The 25,972-nt window shown below is 40.8% G+C and overlaps 1 protein-coding gene and 1 non-coding gene across 7 annotated transcripts in view; both read right to left on the minus strand.

The window, feature by feature from the left end:
* Positions 1–25,972, minus strand: part of POU2F1 (POU class 2 homeobox 1) — a 180,116-nt gene that overhangs the window by 29,060 nt on the left and 125,084 nt on the right. For all 6 annotated transcript variants that reach the window (XM_047704232.1, XM_047704229.1, XM_047704227.1 and 3 more), the window contains 6 exons: positions 16,765–16,865; positions 11,725–11,778; positions 9,765–9,884; positions 7,030–7,218; positions 5,445–5,571; positions 4,286–4,380 (listed from right to left, as the gene is read on the minus strand). In XM_047704232.1, coding sequence (XP_047560188.1) covers positions 4,286–4,380; positions 5,445–5,571; positions 7,030–7,218; positions 9,765–9,884; positions 11,725–11,778; positions 16,765–16,865 — 686 coding nt within the window. The remainder of the gene's footprint in view (positions 1–4,285; positions 4,381–5,444; positions 5,572–7,029; positions 7,219–9,764; positions 9,885–11,724; positions 11,779–16,764; positions 16,866–25,972) is intronic.
* Positions 20,277–20,383, minus strand: LOC125086506 (U6 spliceosomal RNA). The gene has a single exon (XR_007123230.1). It is a non-coding gene; the product is annotated as a U6 spliceosomal RNA (small nuclear RNA).

A 25,972-nucleotide genomic window follows, 5' to 3' on the forward strand; every position in this document is an offset into this window, starting at 1 on the left:
TCTGAGAAAGCTTTCACTTATTTCTAACTCAGATAAAATTCCTGTAACAGTCTGTTGGCTTCCTCTCTGTTTTTAAATATTTATTTAAATCTATCTAGAGTTTATCTGAAGACATGAAGGTATACTCTTTCTTCTTTTGAAGAAAATACTAGATTTCCTTATTACACAAACATAAGGCTACTCTGTTTGCTCCCAAGCCCTGACTGGCACCTGCCGGTGTGAGTATTCGATGGTGGAAGGAGCTGCCCGGCTGCAGCCAAGCTGCGGACTCGAGCCTTCCTGGGAAGTAGCCCAGCTGAGGGTGTCCAGGGCGGCGTGACAGACAGAGCCTGCGGCTCTGAGTTTTCTTGTAATTTAAATGCGTCCTACACCCCAAACTTCAACCTGGAGAGTGATTTGCTCTTTCCAACCGAACCAGCCAGCCCAGAAACCACGCGGTAGACACGACCCAGGCCTACAACTGGAGTAAGCTCGTCTCTATCGTCCTGTCTCGGTGAGGACAACCAAGCTCCTCTCCCTCAGACGCTGCTGACGCGGAGGGCCGTTCACCCTGACGGTGCAGGAGGAGCCCGACCCCGCACCAACCAAGCTAGAATCCTGCAGCTGCGCACGCCCCAGGGACCCTGGCTGCCGGGCAGAGGTGAGTCTCGGCTATCAAACTGTGACTTCATCTCCAGGCTTGAAGAAGCCCGGTTCTCCAACGAGAAAGGACTAAAAGTAGCGTGGGTACCTTTCGGTGGGGTGGTTACTGATAAGTTACCCCAACTCCAGAAACCTCAGGCTGGACCGGGCCGGAGCTAGCAACGGCAGAGGAGAAGTCAGCGCACAGGGGTCAGGATGAAGCCGCACCAGCCCTGCCCCGTGAGCTGAGCGTGGAGGCCGGGAAGGAACTGCTGGTACAGGCTTTTCTCCAAACTCCAACCTGATTTTTATATGCAGCACAGTCACATTGAAATGCAACTTTAAAAGTGTCAGTTTGATGCTCTGGCAACTGTATATAGACACAGAACTGCTGCGACATTAAGATATAGAACATTCTACCCCCACAAAAGTTCCTTTGTGCTCTTTGCCACCAACCTCCACCCTTAGCCCCCAGCCCCTGGCAAGCACGGACAGGATTTCTGTCCCTACAGTTTTGCCTTCTAAGACACCACGCGCACTGAATCGTACAGTCTGCTGCCCTTCGTGCTGGGCTTCCTCCACGTAACACGACGCTTCCAAAATGTACACACGTTGGTGAGTGTTTCACACGTCTATTTCCTTCTATCGCCGAGCAGCATTCCATCGTATGGTTATGCCAAAAATGATGTTACCTAGTCACCGGCTGCTGGACATTTAGGTTGTTTCCAGGTTGGGATGATGACGAATAAAACTGCTCTGGACATTTATATACAGGTCTTGGCACGGACTTATGCTTTCATTTCTCGGACCAGAATTGCTGGGCCATAAGGCACCCGCATATTTAACTCTGTAAGAAACTGCCACTGTTTCTCCAGAGTGTTTGCTCCAACTTGCAGCCTCACCAACGATACATGAAAGAACCTAGTTGCTTTGCACTTGGTGTTGTCACAGCCTTTCTAATTTTGCCCATTCTAGTGCGTGTGTAGTGATAGTTATCTGCATTTCCCTGATGACTAATGATTTTGAGCATCTCTTTATATGGTTACTGGGCATTCACATACCTTCCTCTTTGGTGAAGTATTTTCAAATATTTTGCACATACCCCCCTTTTTAAATACTACTGAGTTGTATGAATTTGTTTTAAATTCTGAGCACAAGTCTTATCAGATATAAATTTGAAGAATATTTTCTTCCAGTCTGTGCCTTTTTTTATTCATTTAACAAAGAATTTTCATTTTTATAAATTAATCATTTTCTTTTATGATTACTGCTTCTTGTGTCCTGTTATTAAAAAAAAAGATTTATTTATTTTAGAGAGAGAGCACACATGCAAGAGCCAGAGGAGGGGCAGAGAAAGAGGGAAAGGGTAAGAAGCAGACTCCCTACTGAGCATGAAGCCCAAAGTGGGGCTTGACCCACCACCCTGAGAGCATAACCTGAGCTGAAATCAAGAGTCAGATGCTCAACTGACTGAGCTACCCAGATACCCCTTTCTGTGTCCTATTTAAGAAATCATTACCTTGGGGTGCCTGGGGGGCCCAGTTGGTTAAGTATCTGCCTTCCACTCTGGTCAGGATCCCAGGGTCCTAGGACAGAGCCAGGCATCGGACTCTCTGCTCAGCAGAGTCTGTTTCTCCCTTTCCCTCTGCACCCCCCTCATCGTTCTCTCTCTTACTTTCTTTCTTAGGTAAATAAAATCTTAAAAAAGAAGAAGAAGAAGAAGGAGGAGGAGGAGGAGGAGAGGGAGAAGAGAGAAGTCATTTTCTTTCTAAGGACACAAAGATTTTTCCTTAATTTTTTTTTTAAAGATTTTATTTATTTATCAGAGAGAGAGAGGGAGAGCGAGCACAGGCAGACAGAATGACAGGCAGAGGCAGAGGGAGAAGCAGGTTCCCTGCAGAGCAAGGAGCCCGATGTGGGACTTGATTCCAGGACGCTGGGATCATGACCTGAGCCGAAGGCAGCTGCTTAACCAACTGAGCCACCCAGGTGTCCCTTCCTTAAGTTTTCTTCTGGAAGGTTAGGTCCACAACCCATTTCAAATAAATCATTGTAAATTGTGTAAAATAGAATCAAGATTCTTTCGGGGGGGGGGGGTCTATGGATAACCAAAGGCTTTCCTTTTCTCACTGAAATCCTTTGGCATCTTTGTGGAAATCAGTTGGCCACAGATGTGTAGGTCTCCCTACCCTTGTACTGTTTCATTTCTATCCGCGTGCTGTTATCATCCTATCTTTGTTACACAGCTTTATAACATTTCTTGACATCAGGTAGTCTTTCAACTTTTTTACTTTTCAAAATTGTTTGATTACTCTACGTCCTCCACAATTCCATATAAATGGTAGAAACACCATGCCAATTTCTATTTTAAAAAGCCTGTTGGGTACTGATTGGAATTGTGTTGAATCTATAGATCAATTTGGAAAAGAATTCACATTTTAGCAATGTAAGTCTTCTGATTCATGAACATACCATATCTGTCCATTTATTTAGGTCTTCTCTAATTTCACTCAGCAATATTTTGTAGTTTTCAATATGTAAGTCCTACAGATGACTTGTTAAATTTACCCACAAATACTGTAAGTACTTTTCCTCTTAATTTCAACTTCCAAACAATCCTTGCTAATACTGACTGATTACAAGAATCTAGTCCTACATTCTTGTAAACTCACTTATTAATTCCAATAGCCTTTTGTAGATTCCTTAGGATTTCCTATATTGACCATCATGTCATCTACCAATTAAGACGGGTCTACATCTTCCTTTCTAATCTGTATGTCCTTTATTCCTTTTTCGTGTGTTATTGCACTGCTAGGCTCTACAGTACCATGCTAAGTAAGTGCTGACAGTGGACATCCTTGCCTTATTCCTGATTTTAATGGGAAGTATGATGTGAGGTCTGTTTGTTTTCGGTAGATGCTTTTTACTGGGTTTGAAAACTATTCCTAGTTTGCAGGAGTTTTTTTTAAAACATAAACAGATGTTGAATTTTGTCAAATGTGGCAATGTGCTTTGAAGGCTATAGACAAAGAGAATCAGAGCCGGAAGAGAGACTCAAGATCAGTCAGTTCAACCTCAACTACAGAAGAAGAAATGATGGTCCACGGAGTTAATTGACATGCTCAGACGCACAGGTGGTTAAGAAGCAAATGATGTATTAAATCTCAAGATGCTTACACATTAACTCTAGTAAAAATGAGCCAAAGCAACATCTTAGAGCCAAAAGGAGAGAGAACAGAGATCAGAACTTCTTTGCAATTTTTGAGAAAGTGCAAAGGACAATGATGTGTTTTAACTGAGGCACTAGGTTTCTAATGCAAGTGGAAATCTCTACAGCCAACTGAGGGGAGGGGTCAAGGAAGACGAGATGATGCTCGAATAGCCAGAACTCACTGCTCATCTGCCACTAACAAAGTTATTCTTTATAAACATATGAGCAAACAGGAACTCCCTGAAGACGGTCAAAGACGACATCAGTTTGGTGGCATTGCTTTATCAAGCTGGTAAGTTCTGTTTTGAATCTTTGATCACTTTGTGAAAACTATCTGGATTATTTTTATCAGGGTATGACGGGGTTTTGCTGTGGTTTATGATTTAACCAAGTCCAAGCATCCGTCAAAACATCAGGGTAAGAGAAAACAACCATCCCTGGGAGAAAACTGACCTGGGAGGTGAGGGTGATGCTTGGCTGCGACTGTAGGAGGTTGGCTTGGCTTTGCTGAGGTAGTTGCGTTAAAAGATTTTGCGCTTGCAGGAGACCTATAAAACACAAACATGTCGTGTCAGAAACACTACAGATTGCTTTGAACATATGGCAAAACAGAGAGTAAGAAAGTGAAGTTAAAATTTCCAACTGACCTCTTGATAGTTTTATCAGTCTTAAAACTCTTAATGTCTTATTTGCCTAAAATTCAATCTTGTTAAATACAAGTTGGGCAGGAAGACAGGGACCATTAAAGTAAATGTGACGCATGTGTTTGATACTGGCTCTGAGGGGCTCTCTGGTCCGCGAATCCTTTATGTTAGTAAGGAATGGATGAAAATGAACAGTACTTACTCTAAATGGAAGCAGCCTGAAACTCTAAAAAGAGCTCACCTTCTTAACCCAGACTGCATTAGAAACTGCCAGTAGATGCTGGACCAGAGGACTGTCTGGTTCATGGAGGGAGCAGACTGTCTATTAAGTGGGACAGGTATTTACACAATGGAAGATTTTAGAATGAATCACCAAGATGAAGAAGGCTAAAGGACAGAAATAACGAGGCATTGGTAGAGACGCACTCATGTTTCTTGGGGTGAAGACATGATACCCTGAAATCTCTCTACACTGACTCCAGTAACCAATCTTACAAACATGACTGAACTTAACTGCTTGATACAGAAATGACAGAACAACATTTGGTATTAAAAGGCCTCAAACTTTTTTTTATAACTCAAAAACCTGCAACTTCTAATATAATAAATACCCTTGTCCTTCTCAAACTTTAAAACAAATGATTGTTAAAAGCATATGCTTTTAATGCTCAGCCCACATGTTGTGATACATTCTCAAGAAAAACTATCAAAATACTAGAAGTAATTTACGTGAAAGATTTCATTTAGATTTTTGGCCAAGCTCTCGGTACCCCCTCGTGACTAAACAGAGGAAAGGCCGTGAAGGACTTGACCGAAAGATGCGTTTTTCTTAACACGAGCACTGAGTTGGGAGTTAGAGTCAATGCGGTAAAGCGGTTGAGCTGACGGACAGTTCCCGGGCCGGCGACAGCGGCCGGTGTAGCAACCCCCCGCACGACGGCCCAGTGCGCCACTGGAACGCCGCTCACCCTGCTGGCCCTGGGGCGTCTGGGAGATGATGAATTGCGCGGGCTGCAGGTTGGCGGTCGGGTGCACCAGCACGAACTGCTGCAGGTTGAGGTTCTGCTGCTGCAGCTGCTGCAGCTGCTGCAGGTCCTGGAAAACACAGTTAAAGCACAGCTTGGAGATCCCGAAATCGAACTCCTTGAGTCATCAGGTTCCGCAGAGGATGAACCGGGTCATCCAAATAAAAAAGAGTCAATATGTATTTTACAGTCTTCCATCTTCGGAACAGGGTGTGCCTGGGACGTTCGCGAAGAGGAAACAAAGAAGAACCCGGAGCGGCCGGAGGACTCAGGAGCTCTGTGGCAAGCTACTGCATCCTGACTCGGGCCAAACCTAATTTCCAAGAGTTATTACAAATTTCCTCAGAACAAACGGTTACGGTTGAGTTTGTAACATGTAAAGACCAATATGGGTTTTACAAATCGAGTGAGAAAAGAATATGTTGAGTTTTTGAATATTCAATTGATCTTTCTCTTAAATAAAAAATGAGAGCACTATGTCTGAATTTGCATCAATAAATTAAAGTATCTATAACGATTCATTAAACTTGGTACCAGTCTAACTCAACTGCGAAATCAGTGTAAAAATAACTAAAAAGAGCTATCCACATAAAAACCCAATCCACAGCATACTGAACTGCTTATCTCGGCTTAGTGCTTCATAGTTTTCAACGTGCTTCCGTGCACGTGATCTTATTAGAATAATGTCAACACAGGTCTCAAATCTTACACACTTAGCATGTATTTGGTGATGAAGCAAGAGGCCAAAATTAAACATCGTCTGGGTAAAGCTTGTATAGAACAGCCATAAAAATTCGTCTGACATGTATTCTTTACTCAAGAGTTAACTGGCTCCTTTGCAACATCTAGTCCAACCCGAGCTACACTGCAAATCCACTGCTGCACTTCGGAGTCTCCTCTAGGGCCTACGACCATCGTCTCGCACTAGACTCCTAAGAATTCTTGGTAGGACTTACCGATACGACTACCTGTACTTTCTTCCTCTCCTCAAGATAAAGGGTTTCGTTGACCTTTCTGTGCATCGTAAATAACTTTTTATTATCTGTGGATACTCTGCCCTAAAACGTGAACGTGGAAACCAAACACCACTTTCCTCACTCCGGAAAGTGAGCGCCTCGCTCCGCAGCGGAGAGCTGGCGCCATCCCCCCACTCGAGCGGCACCGTCGCCGCCGCACGTTTGAAAGAGCCAGGCCTGCCACGATTAGCTGATTAAAATAAATGCCGTCACCCTCTGCTCCAGAAACATGCCAACTGATTATTCAAGAATTGTCACTTCATATAAACAGTTATTCACATAATCAGTTATGTGTTTATAATATCAACTCAAATTAGCAAACAAACGTGTTACTTCCAGCTCGGTGGCAGCAAGGAAGGCTGCCGTGTACTTTCCTGAGCCGGAGCCTCTCGGGTCTCGACGGGCCCACAGACAACCCGAGCGAGAATGCTGCACTACTGGAAACCGGCCGTTTTCTGCCCGCCCCCCCCCCCCCCCCCCCCCCCGGTGCCCCGGCTACCAGAGACACTCACCTGGGCGATCTGGATGGGCTGCGACAGGGGGATCTGCGTCATGGGCGTGGCGGCAGAGGCGGAGATGGTGGCCCCAGCAGCGCTGTGCTGTTGGCTGGCCGAGTGCTGCTGCACGGCGGCGGCCAGCAGCTGGGCCTGGGCCTGGGCCTGCTGGAGCAGTAACTGTTGCTGCGCCGGCGTCAACGTAAGCTGAGCACAAGCACAACCAACAGTCTGAAAGGTGTGAAGGACAAGGGCCCCCAGGGCAAGCCACCTGCTCTGCAGCAGGTAACACCAGCGGCCCAAGACCTCAGCAGGCCAACCGCACCGGCGAGCCCGAGCCTGCAACGTTCATCGGCAATCAAGCTACGGTTCCCAGCCGAACATTTCAATTAAAGTGGTGGCCCTCACTCTGGACTTAAACAATCATTCAAGCTTGTCCTGGGCCCCAGGGTTCAGGCAAAAAAGTAATTAACTAGTAAGCAAGGAAAAAAAAGAATCAATGCTGACAGGATATGAAAAGAAATTTACACCCAACAGAACAGCAAGTGATTAGTCAGATGAATGAGGAACAAGGATGCCGGGTCTGACCACAGAGAGAACTGATAAGGCCCAGCTGCTTCCCATTAGCATGAATCTCTGCCATATTCCATCATTCCCATTACGTCCTAAGATATGACTAAAGAATATGAGCTCCATTTGTTTCTTTTCCAAGTCTCCCTACAGCCCCTCCCTAACCCAGTCTTTTCTATTATTGAAAGCACTGGGTCTGGGCAACTTTACATCCCTTTTCCAATACATTATCTCAGTGAAACAGGTGGTGAGAGCCGCTCTCTTCACATGCAAATGAATGCTAAAGCCCAGGTTTAACAGAAGCACCAGCCACAGGAATCCTTAGGACTGTGGTGGACACTAGTCTCTCAAAACAAACCCATAGAGTAAAACAAGCAATGTATTTAGAGCAGATCTAAACTGGCTTTCATAATGCAACTTACTTCAAATACAAGGTAGTAAGTGTGTTTTGCCTTCCTTTTGGCGGCATGTTCCCATCAAACAAGAAGGAACCACAGAATCTTTTTCGTATGCTTTTTTTTTTTTTTTTTTTGGTAATCTTGACCCCCAACATGGGGCTTGGGCTCACGACCCTGAGATCAAGATTCGCATGCTCTTCCGACTAAGCCAGCCAGGCACCCCACCTTGGGATATACTCTTAGGTGCATTCACCTGGTGGCACAACCCTCCTTTATTCTAGAAGGGTCCAACAGAACTTCCGCACAAGAGGCGTAAGTATCAAAATCAAACCATCCAAAAACTTAATACCTATCAAGGTATATATTTGCTTATAAATATTTTCTCTAGTATATAAACATATTGATTTTTACTGAGAGGATTTTTATTTTAAATTTTATTGTTTTTTTTTTTAGTATATGTGCTGCCGAAGCGAGCACAAATTTTATTTTGTTTAAATTCAATTAACATATAGTATATTATTAGTTTCAGAGGGAGAGCTCAGTGATTCATCAGTCGCATTTAACACCCAGTGCTCATTCCATCACGTGCCCTCCTTAATACCCATCACCTAGTTACCCCATCTCTACCCCCATCCCCCCACCACCAGCAAGTTAAGTCTCTTATTGTTTGTTTCCATTAAGGGAATTTTGAGAATAGCTTCACAACAATTCTTTTTTTTTTTTTTTTAAAGATTTTATTTATTTATTTGAGAAAGAGACAATGAGAGAGAGCACAAGCAAGGAGAAGGTCAGAGGGAGAAGCAGACTCCCCGTGGAGCTGGGAGCCCGATGCGGGACTCGATCCGGGAACTCCGGGATCATGACCTGAGCCGAAGGCAGTCGTCCAACCAACTGAGCCACCCAGGCATCCCAGTTTCACAACAATTCTTAAAAGAGCCTTTCCACTACCAAGACATACTTAACTAAAATAAATAAAAAATTGTGTGGGCTGATGTGATGTGAATTTAACAATAACAAATAACTCTTCCTTATAATTCTCCTAGCTTTTCCAGCCACAAAAATAACAGACAAGTGTTACCCTGGAAAATATTTTGTGCCTTACAGAAAAGAGAGTTGAAAAGTTAAAAGCTTAATACATCCATAAAGGCCAATTTCTTATCAATAATAGTAAATGACATTTATTGGCTGTAATGTGCCCAGCACCATTCTTTAAGTTTTTCAAGTATTGTTACTCTTAATCTTTGTAATAGTACTGTGAGACAGCACCATGCATGGGTAATACCCCCATTTAACTGAAGGAAAACTGAGGCACAGAGAGATGAGATCATCAGCTCGAACAGCAAACTGCAGAGCCAAGACAGGAGACCAGGCGTTTCATCGGAGAACACTACACAGGATCTTAAAAAGAATGTTTTTCTTTTGTAGGTACTAGCCCTTTCTCTCACTTCTATTCTACAGCAGTAGCAGAACTCTAAACTTATCACTATAATTACACCAATGTCATGGTCTCAGGCACAGGATGACCCCACCACACGATGAAGCAGCAGCTAAAACATGAGTTTAAAGAAGTCTTTAGTTTATTTAGAGCATCTGCAAAAGTCAGAAAAGATACCCTGAAAACTTAGGCCAAATTCCTTTTTCAGAGCTGCCTACGGTCTAGAAAATTCCTGAAAGAAAATGGTGCCAGGCATAGCAAACAGTCCTAATCCGAGTATTGGCCAATGGCAGTTCTGACACAAAGAAAGTTTATGAGAGTTTATTATAATTCTCTCAGTGAAGACTTACCCCAGTTATCTGTCCTCCAGCCAGCATCAGCTGGGTCTGGGGGATGGCCGCCTGCACTGACGGCTGCTGGGAAGGCTGGCTCGGCTGCTGTGGGTCCCCCGACTCTTCGTTAGATTTAGACTGAGGTGGGCGGGGGATGGTGGGAAGGAATAAGAGATTTCAAATAATTGATTAAAAAACTCTGTATTTTAAGAATTATTTACATGGATTTATCTAGTCGTGAGTTTTCTGGTTTCATTCTTTTTCTTTCTTACCAATCTTTGTATTTTCCTAATTTTAACATAATAAGTTTTTAGACTTTTTTTCTTTAAAAGTCACATTTATTATCTGCTGTTTTCCAACTATAAAAGAAGTGATCAAATATGGACCCTAGAAAAGTAGAAAAATAAAATATAAAAATTATCCACATACAAGTTTTTGGTGTAGACTTTTATTCCAATGCTAGCAAAGCTGCAATTACAACTCTGAAGAAGCAAAAATAATTGGGTCCTCCACAAATCAACAGATTGTTTAGAAACCCAAATCCTCAATTTTTGGAAATACGGAGTAAGGGAAGAGCACATTCTCCATCCACCTCTACGCCAGACCGTCCATGCCAACATTCTGAGATGCATTTGGTGGTCAGCCTGAAACTTCCTTATATATCCCCTCAGAGACTGGTTGCTTGAACCACAAAACTTTTCATCTAATATTTAAAATAAACGTAAATTTAGCATCTCCCATCAAGTAATATACAAATTTAGAGGGAAAATGCTGCAGTCAAGAGGGAAAGAGAACACACTCCTAAAAGGGACACTAAGAGGAAATTTTATGGTAATTAAAACTGGTTATGCAGAACATTAAAATTCTGCGTAGATTTGCATATTTCCCACCACCTGTTTTGGGGACCGCAGCAAGGCTAATTAACATAAAGGCTCTGATTAATCCTGCCAGTCACTGAGAGAGAATTACAGTGCAGGACTGTAAACATGCTGCACTGGGACACAGCCTGTTTGCCAACATCTCTCCAAGGGATGGAAGTTCACCATGGCAACCAAGGCAATTTTCCGCCTCCTCTCCCTCAGAAAGGAAGGTCACATTATCTCCTTTTCTTTTCTCTTCTCGCTTCCATGTATTACTAGGTCCGTATTCCACTGGGTTTCATGGAATGCTCAACCCAAGGTCTTCAGTCATTAGCAACACTGGAATCAATCTTCTAGAAAACGGTTTTCCCCTCTTGACTGTCAGTGACCCAAACACTACAATGAAAGGAAGCAGCAGATCGACTGAATTATGGAGTAATGCATGATAACTGAACTTTGCATGTTTTACCATATGGTTTGTATCAGCAAAGTAGCCAGATTTAACTTTGGTTTTTAAAATTTTGACTGTATGAAGCCCATCAAGGACTATCAACAGGTTTAGTTATAAACCTTAGAATCACAGCATTTTAGAGCTGAGAGGAACCCTGCCAAGCTTCTACACTTCCCTACTTAAATAAATGTAAGAGAAAAGGAACCCCAGGAGGTGGAGTGACTTGCCAAAGGTCACACAGCTAGCCAGCGGCAGAGGGAGGCAAACCTAAGACCTCTGTCTCTCAGCCCAGTGTTCCTTCCTCCACACTAGAAAATGATGAGAAAGACATCTGGAAACAAAAGGGCATTAAGACACTATGTGGCTTCGTGTTCAGGTATGTGTTATCACTACATAACTGAGAAACTGTTATTAAACTTACATATCCAACTCTGAAAGTACGCTTTTCTTGCTCGCCTTTTGTCATTCATGGTAGCATAATACGAAGTGAATTTTCACCAATGTCAGTAATTATCATTATTTGGATCTTAATAACATTAGGCAATAAAGAAAGGTAATACTTCTAAATATTTCCTAATTATAATATTATTGCATGCTCATTATAAAAAATATAAAAAGTATGGTAAAAAAGTGTAAAACTGATCCCTAATCCCCTGGCCCAGCTTACCTGTACATTTAAAGACTGAGCAGCAGCCTGTAAACTTGTTCCGGCGAGCTGGACCTACAAGTACAATAATCAGGAAAAGTTCTAGTCTAGTCCTATGGATACTGACTGCATCACTCTAAGTTGACATCGACAAGTATTTCAAGAATCTCTACTAAGTGTATGTCACTGAGTTAGAACTGAGAACACAAAGAGGTCTATCTTACAGGGTTAAAACTTTATGGAAAAGCTCCCACCAGAAAATTATGTTAACATTTCTTTTCTTTCTTCCTTTTGCCAACAGCTTTAACCTTCGTTCTTTTTTTTTTTTTTTTTAAAGATTTTATTTATTTATTTGACAGAGAGAGATCACAAGCAGGCAGAGAGGCAGGTAGAGAGAGAGGAGGAAGCAGGCTCCCTGCTGAGCAGAGAGCCGGATGTGGGGCTTGATCCCAGGACCCTGAGATCATGACCTGAGCCGAAGGCAGCGGCTTAACCCACTGAGCCACCCAGGCGCCCCAACCTTCGTTCTTTTAAAATTTTTATTGTGTTATGATAGTCACCAAAAACACATCTAACATTTTTTTTCTAAAATCTAGAAAATGAGTTTTCTGAACTAGCACCAGCAGGCATGCTGTACTAGTATCAGGGATTCCTCATGTGCCATCCTGTTTATACCCACGGACACTGAGATCCTAAAAGCCCAACTCATCTTCTGTATTAAAGAACACGTGAGAACAAGCTACTCATGTACGTCACTGTCATCATTATAAACAATCAGAATTATCTACTTATTCTAATTTCAAAATTTTCATGTACACACCAGAGTAAAAACCTTACACATATATACACAGTCAAGTCCTTAAAACATTTATAGTCATAACTCAAGAGTGCGGGCTGAAATAAAGACTCTGTCCTATAAGCCACACATCAAAGTGTCATAGTATTTATTTAATACATTTCATGCATTCAGAAAGTTAAAACCATGATTTTCATTAGAATAAGGATCATTATTTGACAACCATGTTGGCAATAACTGATTCTGCAAGTGTCATCCATGGATGCTCTACTGGGTGAAACCGGAGGAGTAACGTGATAGTCATACATTCTCCGTATCTCTTCATAGCTCTCAACTAATTACAAAAGATAAAGTTCCCAGCGATGACACATGTGCCTTCTGGTATGATCCACTGAGAACACAGCATACTTACATCGGATGTAAGTAACATACGACTGAGCAACAGTCTTCAAAAATGTCAGTGGTCGGGGAGCCTGGGTGGCTCAGTGGGTTAAGCCTCTGCCTTTGGCTTAGGTCATGGTCTCAGGGTCCCCGCATTGGGCTCTCTGCTCAGTGGGGAGCCTGTCCCCCTCTCTCTCTGCCTGCCTCTCTGCCTATTTGTGATCTCTCTCTCTCTGTGTCAAATAAATAAATAAAATCCTTAAAAAAAAAAAAAAAAGTCAATGTCTTGAAAACAAAAGCACTATGTTAGGAGAACAAGAAGATAAACTAGGGTAGAATAAGTGGCAGCCTAAAGGACAACGGCAGCAGTCAGCAGGAAAAGCAGTTAATGCAAGAGGCACTGCAGCGTGCTACACAGGATCCTGGCAACCGAATGGATATAGATAAAAAAGTCATGAATTATTCCAGGGCTCAAATCTGAGAGACTGAAAAAAAGGTAACGTCATTGCCAGGGAAGCCAGTAAGTTCCATTTTGGATCATCACATGGCATCAAGGTTTCCTGAAGTTAAATACAAGTGTTAATATGAGCTCAAGACGGAGTTCAGAGTGAAAATGATCCGAGACGCCCTTTATTTACAACTAACAGTCCTGCTAGGAGCTGAGAGCTCTCAGAAGCAAACCCGGACACTTACAGAGAACGTATTCTAGATGCAGTGTAGTCAAAGGAGGATTATCTGAAACGATAATATGTTTAAGACCCAAAGGCTAAGAATTCAGCCAGAGAGCCAGAGGAAAGAGTTTTGGGTACACAGATTTAAAGGAAATAAAGTTTCTGTGGGACTTTATTTAAATCATGTTGTTTCTGGGCAGAAGTCTGTTGAGGAACAGGACAGTTACAGGTCTTCAAGTATCCCCTAACGGATTATTTGCTGAATGGACTACCTGAATCAAATGATCAAATTTAGTATCACAGTAATGGGACAATGTGATACCACAGACTTAATGTATTCCTGTCAAAAACTTGGATCCAATCACGAGGGAAAAATTAAACAAACCCAAATTGAGGGGGTCTTCTCTAAAACAGCTGGTATCTACTTTTTAAAAATGTCAATCTCATGAAAGATGAAGACAGAACTGAGGAATTCTTACAGAATGAAGAAGCCAAACACACAGGAAACCTGAATGCAAGGTGTGGACCGGACTGTAGATCAGAAACACTTACATATGGACTGAACATTAGATAACAAATTTCATCGATGTTAAATTTCTGGAATTTGAAATTTATAGTTGTATAAAAAAATACTGTTTTTAGGAAAAATGTGATGAAGTATTTAGAAGTAGAAGGTCACACTGCCTGCAACTTGATTCTAAAAAAAAAATGTATATACATTTTTTAATGTGTTTGTACACACACACACACACACACACACACACACAGAGCAAAGATTAGAACAGTAATTGTTGGTGATTCCAGGTGAAGGGCTTTTGGTTGAAAACTGTTCTATAGTTATAACTTTTCTACAGATTTGAAAATTTTCAAAATAGAAAGTTGAAAAAAGAGTGAGAGCATCCTTTTACCACTTAATTTAGCTACCTCCCAACATCCTTCAAATTTTAGCTCAAAGGTCATCCTCTCTGATTAATGTCTTAGATTGTACAGGTTGAGCTAATTATTTCTACCTCTCTCTTCCTATACAACCTTACCATTCACTTATTCAATAAATAATTACTGAACATCTATTATATTTTGGGCTCTTTGGAAAATGCTGGGATAAAGATAAATGAGAAAAAGTGCCCATCTCTATGGAACTTACGGGGTAACAGAACTAAAGTCATCTACTTTGTATATGTGTACACATATTTGTAATTATGGTAAGGAAAAGGTCAGAGTGTGAACCTGGTCAATAAGCGGGCTAGAAACAGAAGGTAAGTGTCACACTTATGCTAATTATGTCTCTAATCAGACGGTGAGCAATTCTGAAGGGACTGACATCTCACTGGAGAAGTCAGTGATGTCAAGATTTCATATCAAATTCCTTGGTTTAAAGTCCTTTGGTTTGGGGCATATTGAAGATTCAGTGCTTTTGGTAATCAGCAGCTGGAGGCCTTGGCGCTGATGTAAGAGTTGCACTCTTCTTAGAATTTGGGTCCAGTGAAGAAAAGACTGCATATCATCCATGTATCTTTGGGGACTTTTTAATACATTATGACCATCACAAATTTAAGCCAGATAGAGGCTTAATATGCACCATATCCATTGACTACCAAAAGTTTTATTCCTCTAAGAAACCAGAAAACTTGTTGGAAGCTACAAATGTTTTTACTTTTTACTTTTACTTTTATTTTTTGAAGACTATTTATTTGAGACAGGGAGAGAGCGAGTACACAGAGGGAGAGGAGAGGGGGAAGCAGGCTCCCACTAAGCAGAGAGCCTGATGCGGGGCTCGATCCCAGGACCCTGAGACCATGACCTGAGCCGAAGGCAGACAGTAAACCGAATGAACCACCCACGCGCCCCTACAAATGTTTTCAGAAGAAAGAACTGACACGGGGCGCCTGGGGGGCTCAGCGGGTTCAGCCGCTGCCTTCGGCTCGGGTCATGATCCCAGGTCCTGGGTTCGAGCCCCGCATCGGGCTTTCTGCTCAGCGGGGAGCCTGCTTCCTCCTCTCTCTCTGCCTGCCTCTCTGCCTGCTTGTGATCTCTCTGTCAAATAAATAAATAAAATCTTTAAAAAAAGAAAGAAAGAACTGACATGAAGATAGTATTTTTGGTTTTCTATAATATATTCTTAAATTATTTTAGATGCTAATATATCTTAATATTTTCTCTAGAAGTTCCATATAGAAGTTTCTCTACTTTGGGAAACACAAACAAAGCTATGCACCTGAGCAAAACTGTGTCGCTAGGGCCTCACTCCAACAGAAGATGCTAACTGCCTCCTGCACACTACACCTTTGAATCTGTGAATAAATGGGCTTTTGAGGACCTTTCTAAAATTGCACCTGTTTCAAGTGCAGGAGCTTCTTTTATATAAAATTCAGGTACGGGGCGCCTGAGTGGCTCAGTTGGTGGGGGGACTGCCTTCAGCTTCAGTAGTGTTCCTAGGTTCCTAGGAGCCAGCCCCTCATCTGGCTCCCTGCTCAGCAGGGAGTCTGCTTCTCCCTCTCCCCTCTCCCTGCTTGTGCTCTCTCTCTCTGTGTCAAATAAATAAAAATTCTTAAAAAAAAAATAAAGTTCAGGTAGTCTAAAGACATAATTTATGAGCTCAGAAGACATATGAAGACATAATTTATGAACACATATTCTGAGCGGAGAGCCTTACACAGGTCTTGGGCAATGGTAGCCACGTCCTTCTGGATGAGTCTGTAATTTACTACCTTCAGTGAGCCTCACAGACCCACAGTGACAAAAACAGTAACTCAGTTGTTATGAACATTCCATTCATAACAAAGAATTCTTTTTTTTTTTTCCACAAAGCTGTGAGGTCAATAACAATACAGTCAATTAAACTATGATTCCAGACTAACCATTCAAAAGGACACAATCAGATGTGACTAGCACCAGGCTTTAATCAATTTAAAAAGTCCCACACGCTGGGGCGCCTGGGTGGCTCAGCAGATTAAGCCGCTGCCTTCGGCTCAGGTCATGATCTCAGGGTCCTGGGATTGAGCCCCGCATTGGGCTCTCTGCTCAGCAGGGAGCCTGCTTCCTCCTCTCTCTGCCTGCTTCTCTGCCTGCTTGTGATCTCTCTCTGTCAAATAAATAAATAAAAAATCTTAAAAAAAAAAAAAAGTCCCACATGCTGAAATAACTACCCCAGGCCTTCACATTCCACGCCTCCGGTTTTTACTCTCCCTTATGGTTGAGCAGAGAGCATTCTACCTGATGGAGATGTCCAAGGAAAGCCTGGGCCTGGGCTGTTGAGATGGCTCCTCCAACGGGCACAGGCTGCTTCTGAAAGTCCAGACCATTGGTTTGTGTGCCTAGAAAGCAAGCAAAAGCATGTAACTGTTAAAAACAAACTCAACTGAAACAAGCACTAGACTTCAATCACGAGCATTGATCAGGCATACTATTTTGTAGAAGCACTTTCCTAAGTACCCCAGGGACGAGAAGGGATTTACAGCACAAGGTTTTCTCTTCTGAAGGGAGGACTGTGGGACAAGTAAATGAACACAAAGTTTAAGAAACAGAAACAAAAATATAAATACTGAATTCTAATCATAAGATGGTGTTACAGAATTCAGAAGCGATGCAGGGATTGGGGTCACAATAAGCATGGCACTTACAGGCCTTAAGGAAGAGATTATCATCACTACTACTGTTGTAAAGAATGGTACAGACATGGGGCGCCTAGGTGGCTCAGTGGGTTAAAGCCTCTGCCTTCGGCTCAGGTCGTGGTCCCAGGGTCCTGGGATCGAGCCCCGCATCGGGCTCTCTGCTTGGCAGGGAGCCTGCTTCCTCCTCTCTCTCTCTGCCTGCCTCTCTGCCTACTTGTGATCTCTGTCAAATAAATAAATAAAAAAAAAAACTAAAAAAAAAAAAAAGAAAAGAATGGTACAGACAGACTTCCAAGGAGCGACTGACGCTCTCTTCTGGTCTCCCCCTTCTCAATATTTGGCATGGGCAGAAGAAATTCACTGGTGACTCTGCAAGATGATTGGTTCTTTTTATTTATTTATTTATTTATTTGACAGAGATCACAAGTAGGCAGAGAGGCAGGCGGCGGGTGGGGGGGAGCAGGCTCCCTGCTGAGCAGAGAGCTCAATTTGGGGCTCGATCCCGGGATCCTGAGATCACGACCTGAGCCAAAGGCAGAGGCTTAACCCACTGAGCCACCCAGGCGCCCAAAGGTGATTTATTCTTAACTTACACTTTTAATACATGACAATCTGATGGCAAAAACAACAATTTACATGATAAACAAAATAGTTTTACTGATTTCTTCAATTCTAAAGTATAGATTGCTGCATACATGTAATTAGCAAGAGCCCTGCTATAATTATAATCTTCCAAATGTTATGCCTGTGCATTTTAACCACTTATGCTGCAGTCTGATGCTAGGATAGGACTAATTTATGGAAAGACATACCATCTGAATGTTCAGAAATATTTATTAAGGATATAATACATTGTTTTCGAACTATAATATCCAGATATAATTTAGAAATTACCTAAATTCCTTGTATGCAATAAAATGTAACAGACCACAGGAACCTACAAGAATCACTGAGGCTCACAAATGTGGCTCTGAACTTCTGCTTCCAACCACTCAGACAAACTGCCGCCCCGTCCTCACTCCAGTGTGTGCACATACGGAGAACGCTGGTCAGGACAGGATAAGCCAGAACCTTAAGCAGTATTTCTAAATGGCTACTCACTTCTGCCATTATATATCCTAACTAACATCTGGCAAATTTATCACTTTAATAAGAATAATGAGGTGGATCACATGACTCTAAAGAATTATTAAAGGTTTCCTTGAGATAATTATAAAAGGAGTGTCTATACATTTCACCTGCTTAAAACCTCATAATGGTTGTTCTTTTGTATTTTTTCCCTGGCTTCCCATAAGCAGAAAACGAAAGAATTATCTAGACATACAAAGGGTCACTTTCATTGGCCACATCCAGAAATTACATTATTTTACACATTTGGTCATTAGCTGCTGTCTATATTCCTATGCAGAAAATCATTACTGAGGTTGCTTTTAAGATTATTCACCCTTAGAGAATTATGCTCCATATATATTACACAAATCCACAAGGCTAAAAGAAGATGAGGTTTTGAAAAACGGAGACAAGCACCCGAAGATTAAAACATCACCAATACAGAACTCTTCCAGAACCAAGTATTTCACTCTCATAGAGACCATGAAAATTCTACACACTGCTTCCACTATCAAGTCGCCGCAAAAATGATATACCCCTTGTAAATCACAAAGCACTATATGACAAGACTGGCTAATTTCTACCCCTGGTACAGAGCCTATAGCAGTGGCCTACAGCTAATGCTATTTAAGTACCCTGGCTCTACCAGCTCAGAGGACACATAAAGGCAGGACACCCAAAGCTAGTGAAGTACAAGAACATTCCTAGACAACAGTTCAGATAAACAGAGAGTCAAGATGCAAAAGAAGGTTTGTGGGGGTTTTTTTTTTGTTTTTTTTTGGTTTTCTTTTCAGTAAAATTTGAGGCTCCACGAGGAGGTAAGGGATGGAAGAAAGTAGATATCACATAGAAATCATTCTTGTAAATCATAAAGACCTAAATTGGGCTAAAAGGAAAAGAAAGGGGAACAGACAGACAGACACCCATACATACACACATTTAACATAATTACAAAGACAGTACAGGGAGACAATGATGGTGGGAGCCAAAACCAAATGCATGTCAGAGAAAATAGAACATCCAAATAAAGAAAGGGTGGAATTAACAAGTTGGGAGAGAAGGTGAACAATGTAAGAAGATTAAAATAGCACATACAGAATTTGAGAAACCCCAAAACATGTAAGAAAAGTGATCCAGAAGGCATATAGAAATGACAAAGTCCAAAGCTAAAGATTCTATAAGATTGCCACAAGAAGAGTGTTACTGAGGTGGACCTCAGAGATCTTGAATCCAACCTCCTTATTTTATTGGTGACAGATTAAGGAATCTTAAGTGAACTGTTCAAAATGCCATAGCTACTTAGTGGAAGAGCCAAGACAAGGACAGGGTTCCCTGATTCTGTGTAATTACTCACAGAGAAGTGATAGTTGTAATCTGGAGTAAAAATGTCAATCAACTAAGAGTGGATACAGAGAGAAGAAGCCTGAAGATAAGAGGGCACCTACATTAGGAGATGTAGAGACAAAGAACCAGAGAGGAAGCAGTGAGGAAACAGGGAGAAAAAAAATAAAAAAATCCTTCAGGACTAGGGGTGCTTCAGGAGCCAGGCAAAAGAATCCTACAAGGATGGGGTAGTTTACTACTGTCAAATGGTACAGAACAGGATCAAATACTGAACAAGAAATTAATCCAGACAGACTAAATGAAAGGCAGTAATAAAAGTAAGGCCAAAACTTAATGAAATAGGAAAGAAACACATAACAGAAACACCAAGTTGGTTCTTTCAAAAGAATCATACAGCTTACAAACTTCTGGTAAGATTGAAGAAAAAAGTAAAAGGGAAGGAGCAAATAACTTAAGGATAACAGAAAGAAGGACATAATAAAAAAATGCTGCAAACACTAAAAATAGAATATCATGAACCAATAAAATAGACACCAATAAAATTAAAACTGAGAAATGGCTTACTCTCTAGAAAATATAACTTACCAAGACTGACTCAAGAAGAAATAGGAAATGCCAAGGGTCCTACAGCATTTTTTTTTTATTTTTTTATTTTTTTTTTAAAATATGGAACGCTTCACGAATTTGCGTGTCATCCTTGCACAGGGGCCATGCTAATCTTCTCTGTATCGTTCCAATTTTAGTATATGTGCTGCCGAAGCGAGCACGGGTCCTACAGCATTTGAAGAAATGTCATATGTAAGTAAAAATCTTCCCAAAAGGAAAAATGAAAACCTAAACAATTTTACTCTGCTTGCTTCCAGAAATCAAAGGGACAAGTAATTCTAATCTTAAGTAACTTTTCCAGAGTATGGGGAAAAAAGGGAAACAATTTCTAAGTCATTTTGTGAGGTCAGCATAACCTCACTACCGAAACCTGAAAAAGATGAGTAAAGAAAACAAAACAAACAAACAAAAATACATGCTAGTTTTACTCACAAACATACATAAAAATATCCCAAATAGTATTAGCAAAAATAAGCTAATAAGATAAAATATTTGGAGTTTAAGGGTTAAAAAAATCAATGTGATTCATCACATTAATTAAAGGGGAAAAAATCATTTAATTGACTCAAAAGATTAAAGAAAATCCTTAGATAAAATTCAATATCCACCTATGACAAAAATTCTATGTATAGGAACAGAAATAAACTTCCTTAACTTGATAAAAATTAACAATAAAGCATTCCCGTTAATATTAAGAACAAGATAAGTGTGCCAGCTACTGAAAGCCTCAAGCAACAAACAAGGTAAGAAAAGAAAATACACCAACTGGAAAAAGAAACAAAACTTTCTTTTCAGATGATTTTTATAATGCATATAGAGGCCTAAGAAATCTAATGATCTATTTCTAGAATAAGAGAGTTTAATAAGGGGACCTAATCAGTATGGACACAAAATGTTAGAGCTAGAATTCAGAATAACGATTATAAAGATACTAGCTGAGCTTGAAAAAAGCATAGAAGACACTAGAGAGTCCCTTTCTAGAGAAATAAAAGAACTAAAATCTAACTAATTTTTGAAACCAAAAAGGCTATTACTGAGATGCAATAAAAAATGGAGGCTCTAACTGTTAGGATAACCGAGGCAGAAGAGAGAATTGGTGAAATAGACAACAAAATGACAGAGACTAAAGAAGCTGAGAAAAAGAGAGATAAACAACTCACTGGACCACAAGGGGAGAATTTGAGAGATAAGTGATCCCATGCAGTTAAACAATATTAGAATAATTGGGATTCCAGAAGAAAAGGAAAGAGAAAGAGAGAGAAGCAGAAGGTATACTGGAGCAAATTATAGCAGAGAACATCCCTAATCTGGGTAAGGAAACAGGCATCAAAATCCAAGAAAAAGAAATCCCTCTCAAAATCAATAAAAATAGGTCAATATTCCTAACATAGAACAGTGAAACTTACAAATCTCAGAGACAAAGGGAAAATCCCAAAGGCAGTCAGGACAAGAGATCTGTAACCTATAAGGGTAGAAACATTAGGTTGGCAGCAGACCAATCCGCGGACACCTGGCAGCCAGAAAGGACTGGCATGATATATTCAGGGCTCTACCTGAGAAAAATATGCAGCCAAGAATACTTTACCCACCTAGGATGTCATTCAAAACAGAAGGAATGATAAGAAGTTTCCAGCAAAAACAGAAACTAAATGAATTTGTGAACACCAAACCAGTCCTACAAGAAATATTAAAAGGATCCTCTGAGCAAAGAGAGAGCCCACAAGTAACATACACCAGAAAGGAACAGAGACGATATAAGGTAACAGTCTCTTTACAAGTAATACAATAGAACTAAATTTGTATCTTTCATTAGTTACTCTGAATGTAAATGGGCTAAATGCCCCAATCAAAAGACAGAGGGTATCAGATTGGATAAAAAAGCAAGACCCATCCATATGTTGTCTGCAAGAGACTCATTTTAGACCCAAAGACACCTCCTGATTTAAAGTGAGGGCATGGAAAACCATTTATCAGGCTAATGGAGTGCTAATGGGCCTCAAAAGAAAGCTGGGGTAGCAATTCCTATATCAGACAACTTAGATTTTAAACCAAGTACTGTAATAAGAGATGAAGAAGGACACTGTATTATAATTAAAGGATCCATTCAACACAAAGTTCTAACAATTATTCATATTTATGCCCCTAACATGGGAGCAGCTAATTATATAAGTCAATTAATAACAAAATTAAAGAAACACATTGATAATGATACAATTAATAGTAGGGGACTTTAACAACCCCTCACTGCAATGGAGAGATCATCTAAGCCGAAGGTCAACAGGGAAATAAGGGCTTTGAATGACATACTGGAGAAGATGGACTTCACAGATATATTCAGAACCTTATATCCTAAAGCAACAGAATACATATTCTTCTCCGATGCACATGGAACATTCTCCAGAGTACATCACATCCTGGGTCACAAATCAGGTCTCAACCAATATCAAAAGATGGGGATAATTCCCCGCATACTTTCAGACCACAATACTTTCAAACTGGAACTCAATCACAAGAGGAAATTTGGAAAGAACTCAAATACATGGAGGCTAAAGAGCATCCTACTACAGAATGAACAGATCACCAGGAAATTAAAGAAGAATTTACAAAATTCATGGAAACAAATGAAAATGAAAACACAACTGCTCAAAATCTTTGCAATGTACTGAAGGTGGTCCTAAGACGGAAGTATATAGGAATACAAGCCTTTCTCAAGAAACAAGAAAAGGTCTTAAGCATACAACTTAACCCTATACCTAAAGGAGCTGGAGAAAGAACAGCAAAGAAAGACTAAACCCAGCAGGAGAAGAGAAATCCTTAAGATTAGAGCAGAAATCAATGACATAGAAACCAGAAGAATAGTAGAAACTAGGAGCTGGTTCTTTGAATTATTAATAAGACTGATAAACCCCGGCCAAATTTATCAGAAAGAAAAGAGAAAGGACCCAAATAAATAAAATCATGAATGAAAGAGGAGAGATCACAACCAACACTGAAGAAATACAAACAATTAAAAGAACATATTATAAGCAACTATACGCCAGCAATTCAGGCAATATGGAAGAAACGGATGCATTCCTAGAGATGTATAATCTACCAAAACAGAACCAGGAATAAACAGAAAACCTGAACAGAGCCATAACCAGCAAGGAAATGGAAGCAGTAATTAAAAAAATCTACCAACAAACAAAAGCCCAGGGCCAGATAGCTTCCAAGGGGAATTCTGCCAAACATTTAAAGAAAAATTACCGGGGCGCTTGGGTGGCTCAGTGGGTTAAAGCCTCTGCCTTCAGCTCAGGTCGTGATCCCAGGGTCCTGGGATTGAGCCCCGTGTCGGGCTCCCTGCTCAGCGGGAGCCTGCTTCCCTCTTTCTCTGCCTGCCACTCTGCCTACTTGTGATCTCTCTCTGTCAAATGAATAAATAAAATCTTAAAAAAAAAAAAAACCAATTTAAAGAAAAATTACCAACAATTCTTATGAACCTCTTTCAAAAAACGAAATGGAAGGAAAACTTCCAAATTTCTTCTGTGGCCAGCATTACTTGATCCCAAAATCCCAGCATTGCTTGATCCCAAATCCCAGCATTACTTTATCCCAAAAAGAATTACAGACCAATATCCCTGATGAACATGGATGCCAAAATTATCACTAAAATACTAGCCAATGGGACCCAACGGTACATTAAAAGTATTATTCACCACAACCAAGTGGGATTTATTCCTGGGCTGCAAAGTTGGTTCAACCTTCACAAATCAATCAATGTGATATAATACATAAATAAAAGAAAGGACAAGAACCATATGATTCTCTAAATAGAAAGGATTTTTTTTCTATTTTCAATAGAAAAAAATGCAGAAAAAGCATTTAAAGTATAGCATCTTTCTTGATTGAAACTCTTCAGTGTAGGTAGGGATAGATGGAACATACCTCAGTATGATAAAAGCCATCTACAAAAAGCCCACAGTGAATATCATTCTCAATGGGGGGAAATTAAGAGCTTTCCCCTAAAGTCAGGTACACAGCAGGGATGTCCACTATCACCACTGCTATTCAACACAGTACTAGAAGTTCTAGCCTCAGCAAACAGACAACAAAAAGAAACAAAAGGCATCAGAATTGTCAAAGAAGTCAAACTTTTGCTCTTTGCAGATGACACGACAGTCTGTGGAAAAGTCAAAAGACTCCACCCCAAGGATTTCTGGATGGCTTGGTCAGTTAAGTGTCTGCCTTAGGCTCAGGTCACGATCCCAGGGTCATGGGACTGAGTCCTGCAGACTCCATTGCTCTGCAGGGAGACTGCTTCTCCCTTTGCCTATCCCTCCACCTGTTTGTCCTCTCTCTCCCTCTCCTTGACAAATAAATAAATAAGTCTTAAAAAAAAAAAAGACTTCACCCCAAAATTGCTAGAACTCCTACAGGAATTCAGCAAAGTGGCAGGATATAAAATCAATGCATAGAAATCCATTGCATTTCTAGACAATGACAATGAGACAGAAGAAACAGAAATTAAGGAATCAATCCCATTTACAATTACACCAAAAAATGTAAGATACCTAGGAATAACCTAACCAAAGAGCTAAGGATCTATACTCTCAAAGGTATAGAACACTTACAAAAGAAATGAGGAAGACACAAAGAAATGGAAAAACATTCCATGCTCAAGGATTAGAAGAACAAATATTGTTAAAATGGCTATGCTACCTAGAGCAATCTACGCATTCAATACAATCTCTATCAAAATACCATCAACATTTTTCACAGAGCTGGAATGAATAATCCTAAAATTTGTATGGAACCAGAAAAGACCCTGGATAGCCAAAGGAACGTTGAAAAAGAAAACTGAAACTGGTGGCATCACAATTATGAACTTCAAGCTCTATTACAAAGCTGTCATCGACACTTCAGTATGGTACTGGCACAAAAACAGACACATAGATCAATGGAACAGAGGACAGAGAGCCCAGAAATAGACCCTCAACTCTATGGTCAACGAATCTTCAACAAAGCAGGAAAGAATGTCCAATGGAAAAAGGACGGTCTCTTCAACAAATGGTGTTGGGAAAACTGGACAGCCATATGCAGAAGGAAACTGGACCATTTCCTTACACCACACACAAAAATAGACTCAAAATGGATGAAAGACCTCAATGTAAAACAGGAATCCAACAAAATCCTAGAGGAGAACACAGGCAGCAACCTCTTCGACCCTGATGGCAGCAACTTCTTGCTAGACAAGTCTCCAAACGCAAGGGAAACAAAGGAAAAATGAACTAATGGGACTTTATCAAGATCAAAAGCTTTTGCACAGCAAAGGAAACAGTAGATAAACAAAAGAAGACAACTTACAGAATGGGAGAAGATATTTGCAAATGACATATCATATAAAGGGCAAGTATCCAAAATCTATAAAGAATTTATCAAACTCAACATGCAAAGAACAAATAATCCAATCAAGAAATGGGCAGAAGACATGAAGACATTTCTGTGAAGAAGACATCCAGATGGCCAGCAGACACATGAGAAAGTGCTCAACATCACTCGGCATCAGGGAAATACAAATCAAAATCACAGTGAGATACCACACCTCAAACCAGTCAGAATGGCTAAAATTAACAAGTCAGGAAAGGACAGATGCTGGCAAAGATGCAGAGAAAGGGTAACCCTCCTATATTGTTGGTGGGAATGGAAGGTGGTGCAGCCATTCTGGAAAACAGTGTGGAGATTCCTCAGAAAGTCAAAAATAGAGCTACTTT

The sequence above is a fragment of the Lutra lutra genome, chromosome 15, assembly GCF_902655055.1.
Source record: "Lutra lutra chromosome 15, mLutLut1.2, whole genome shotgun sequence".
NCBI lineage: Eukaryota > Metazoa > Chordata > Mammalia > Carnivora > Mustelidae > Lutra > Lutra lutra.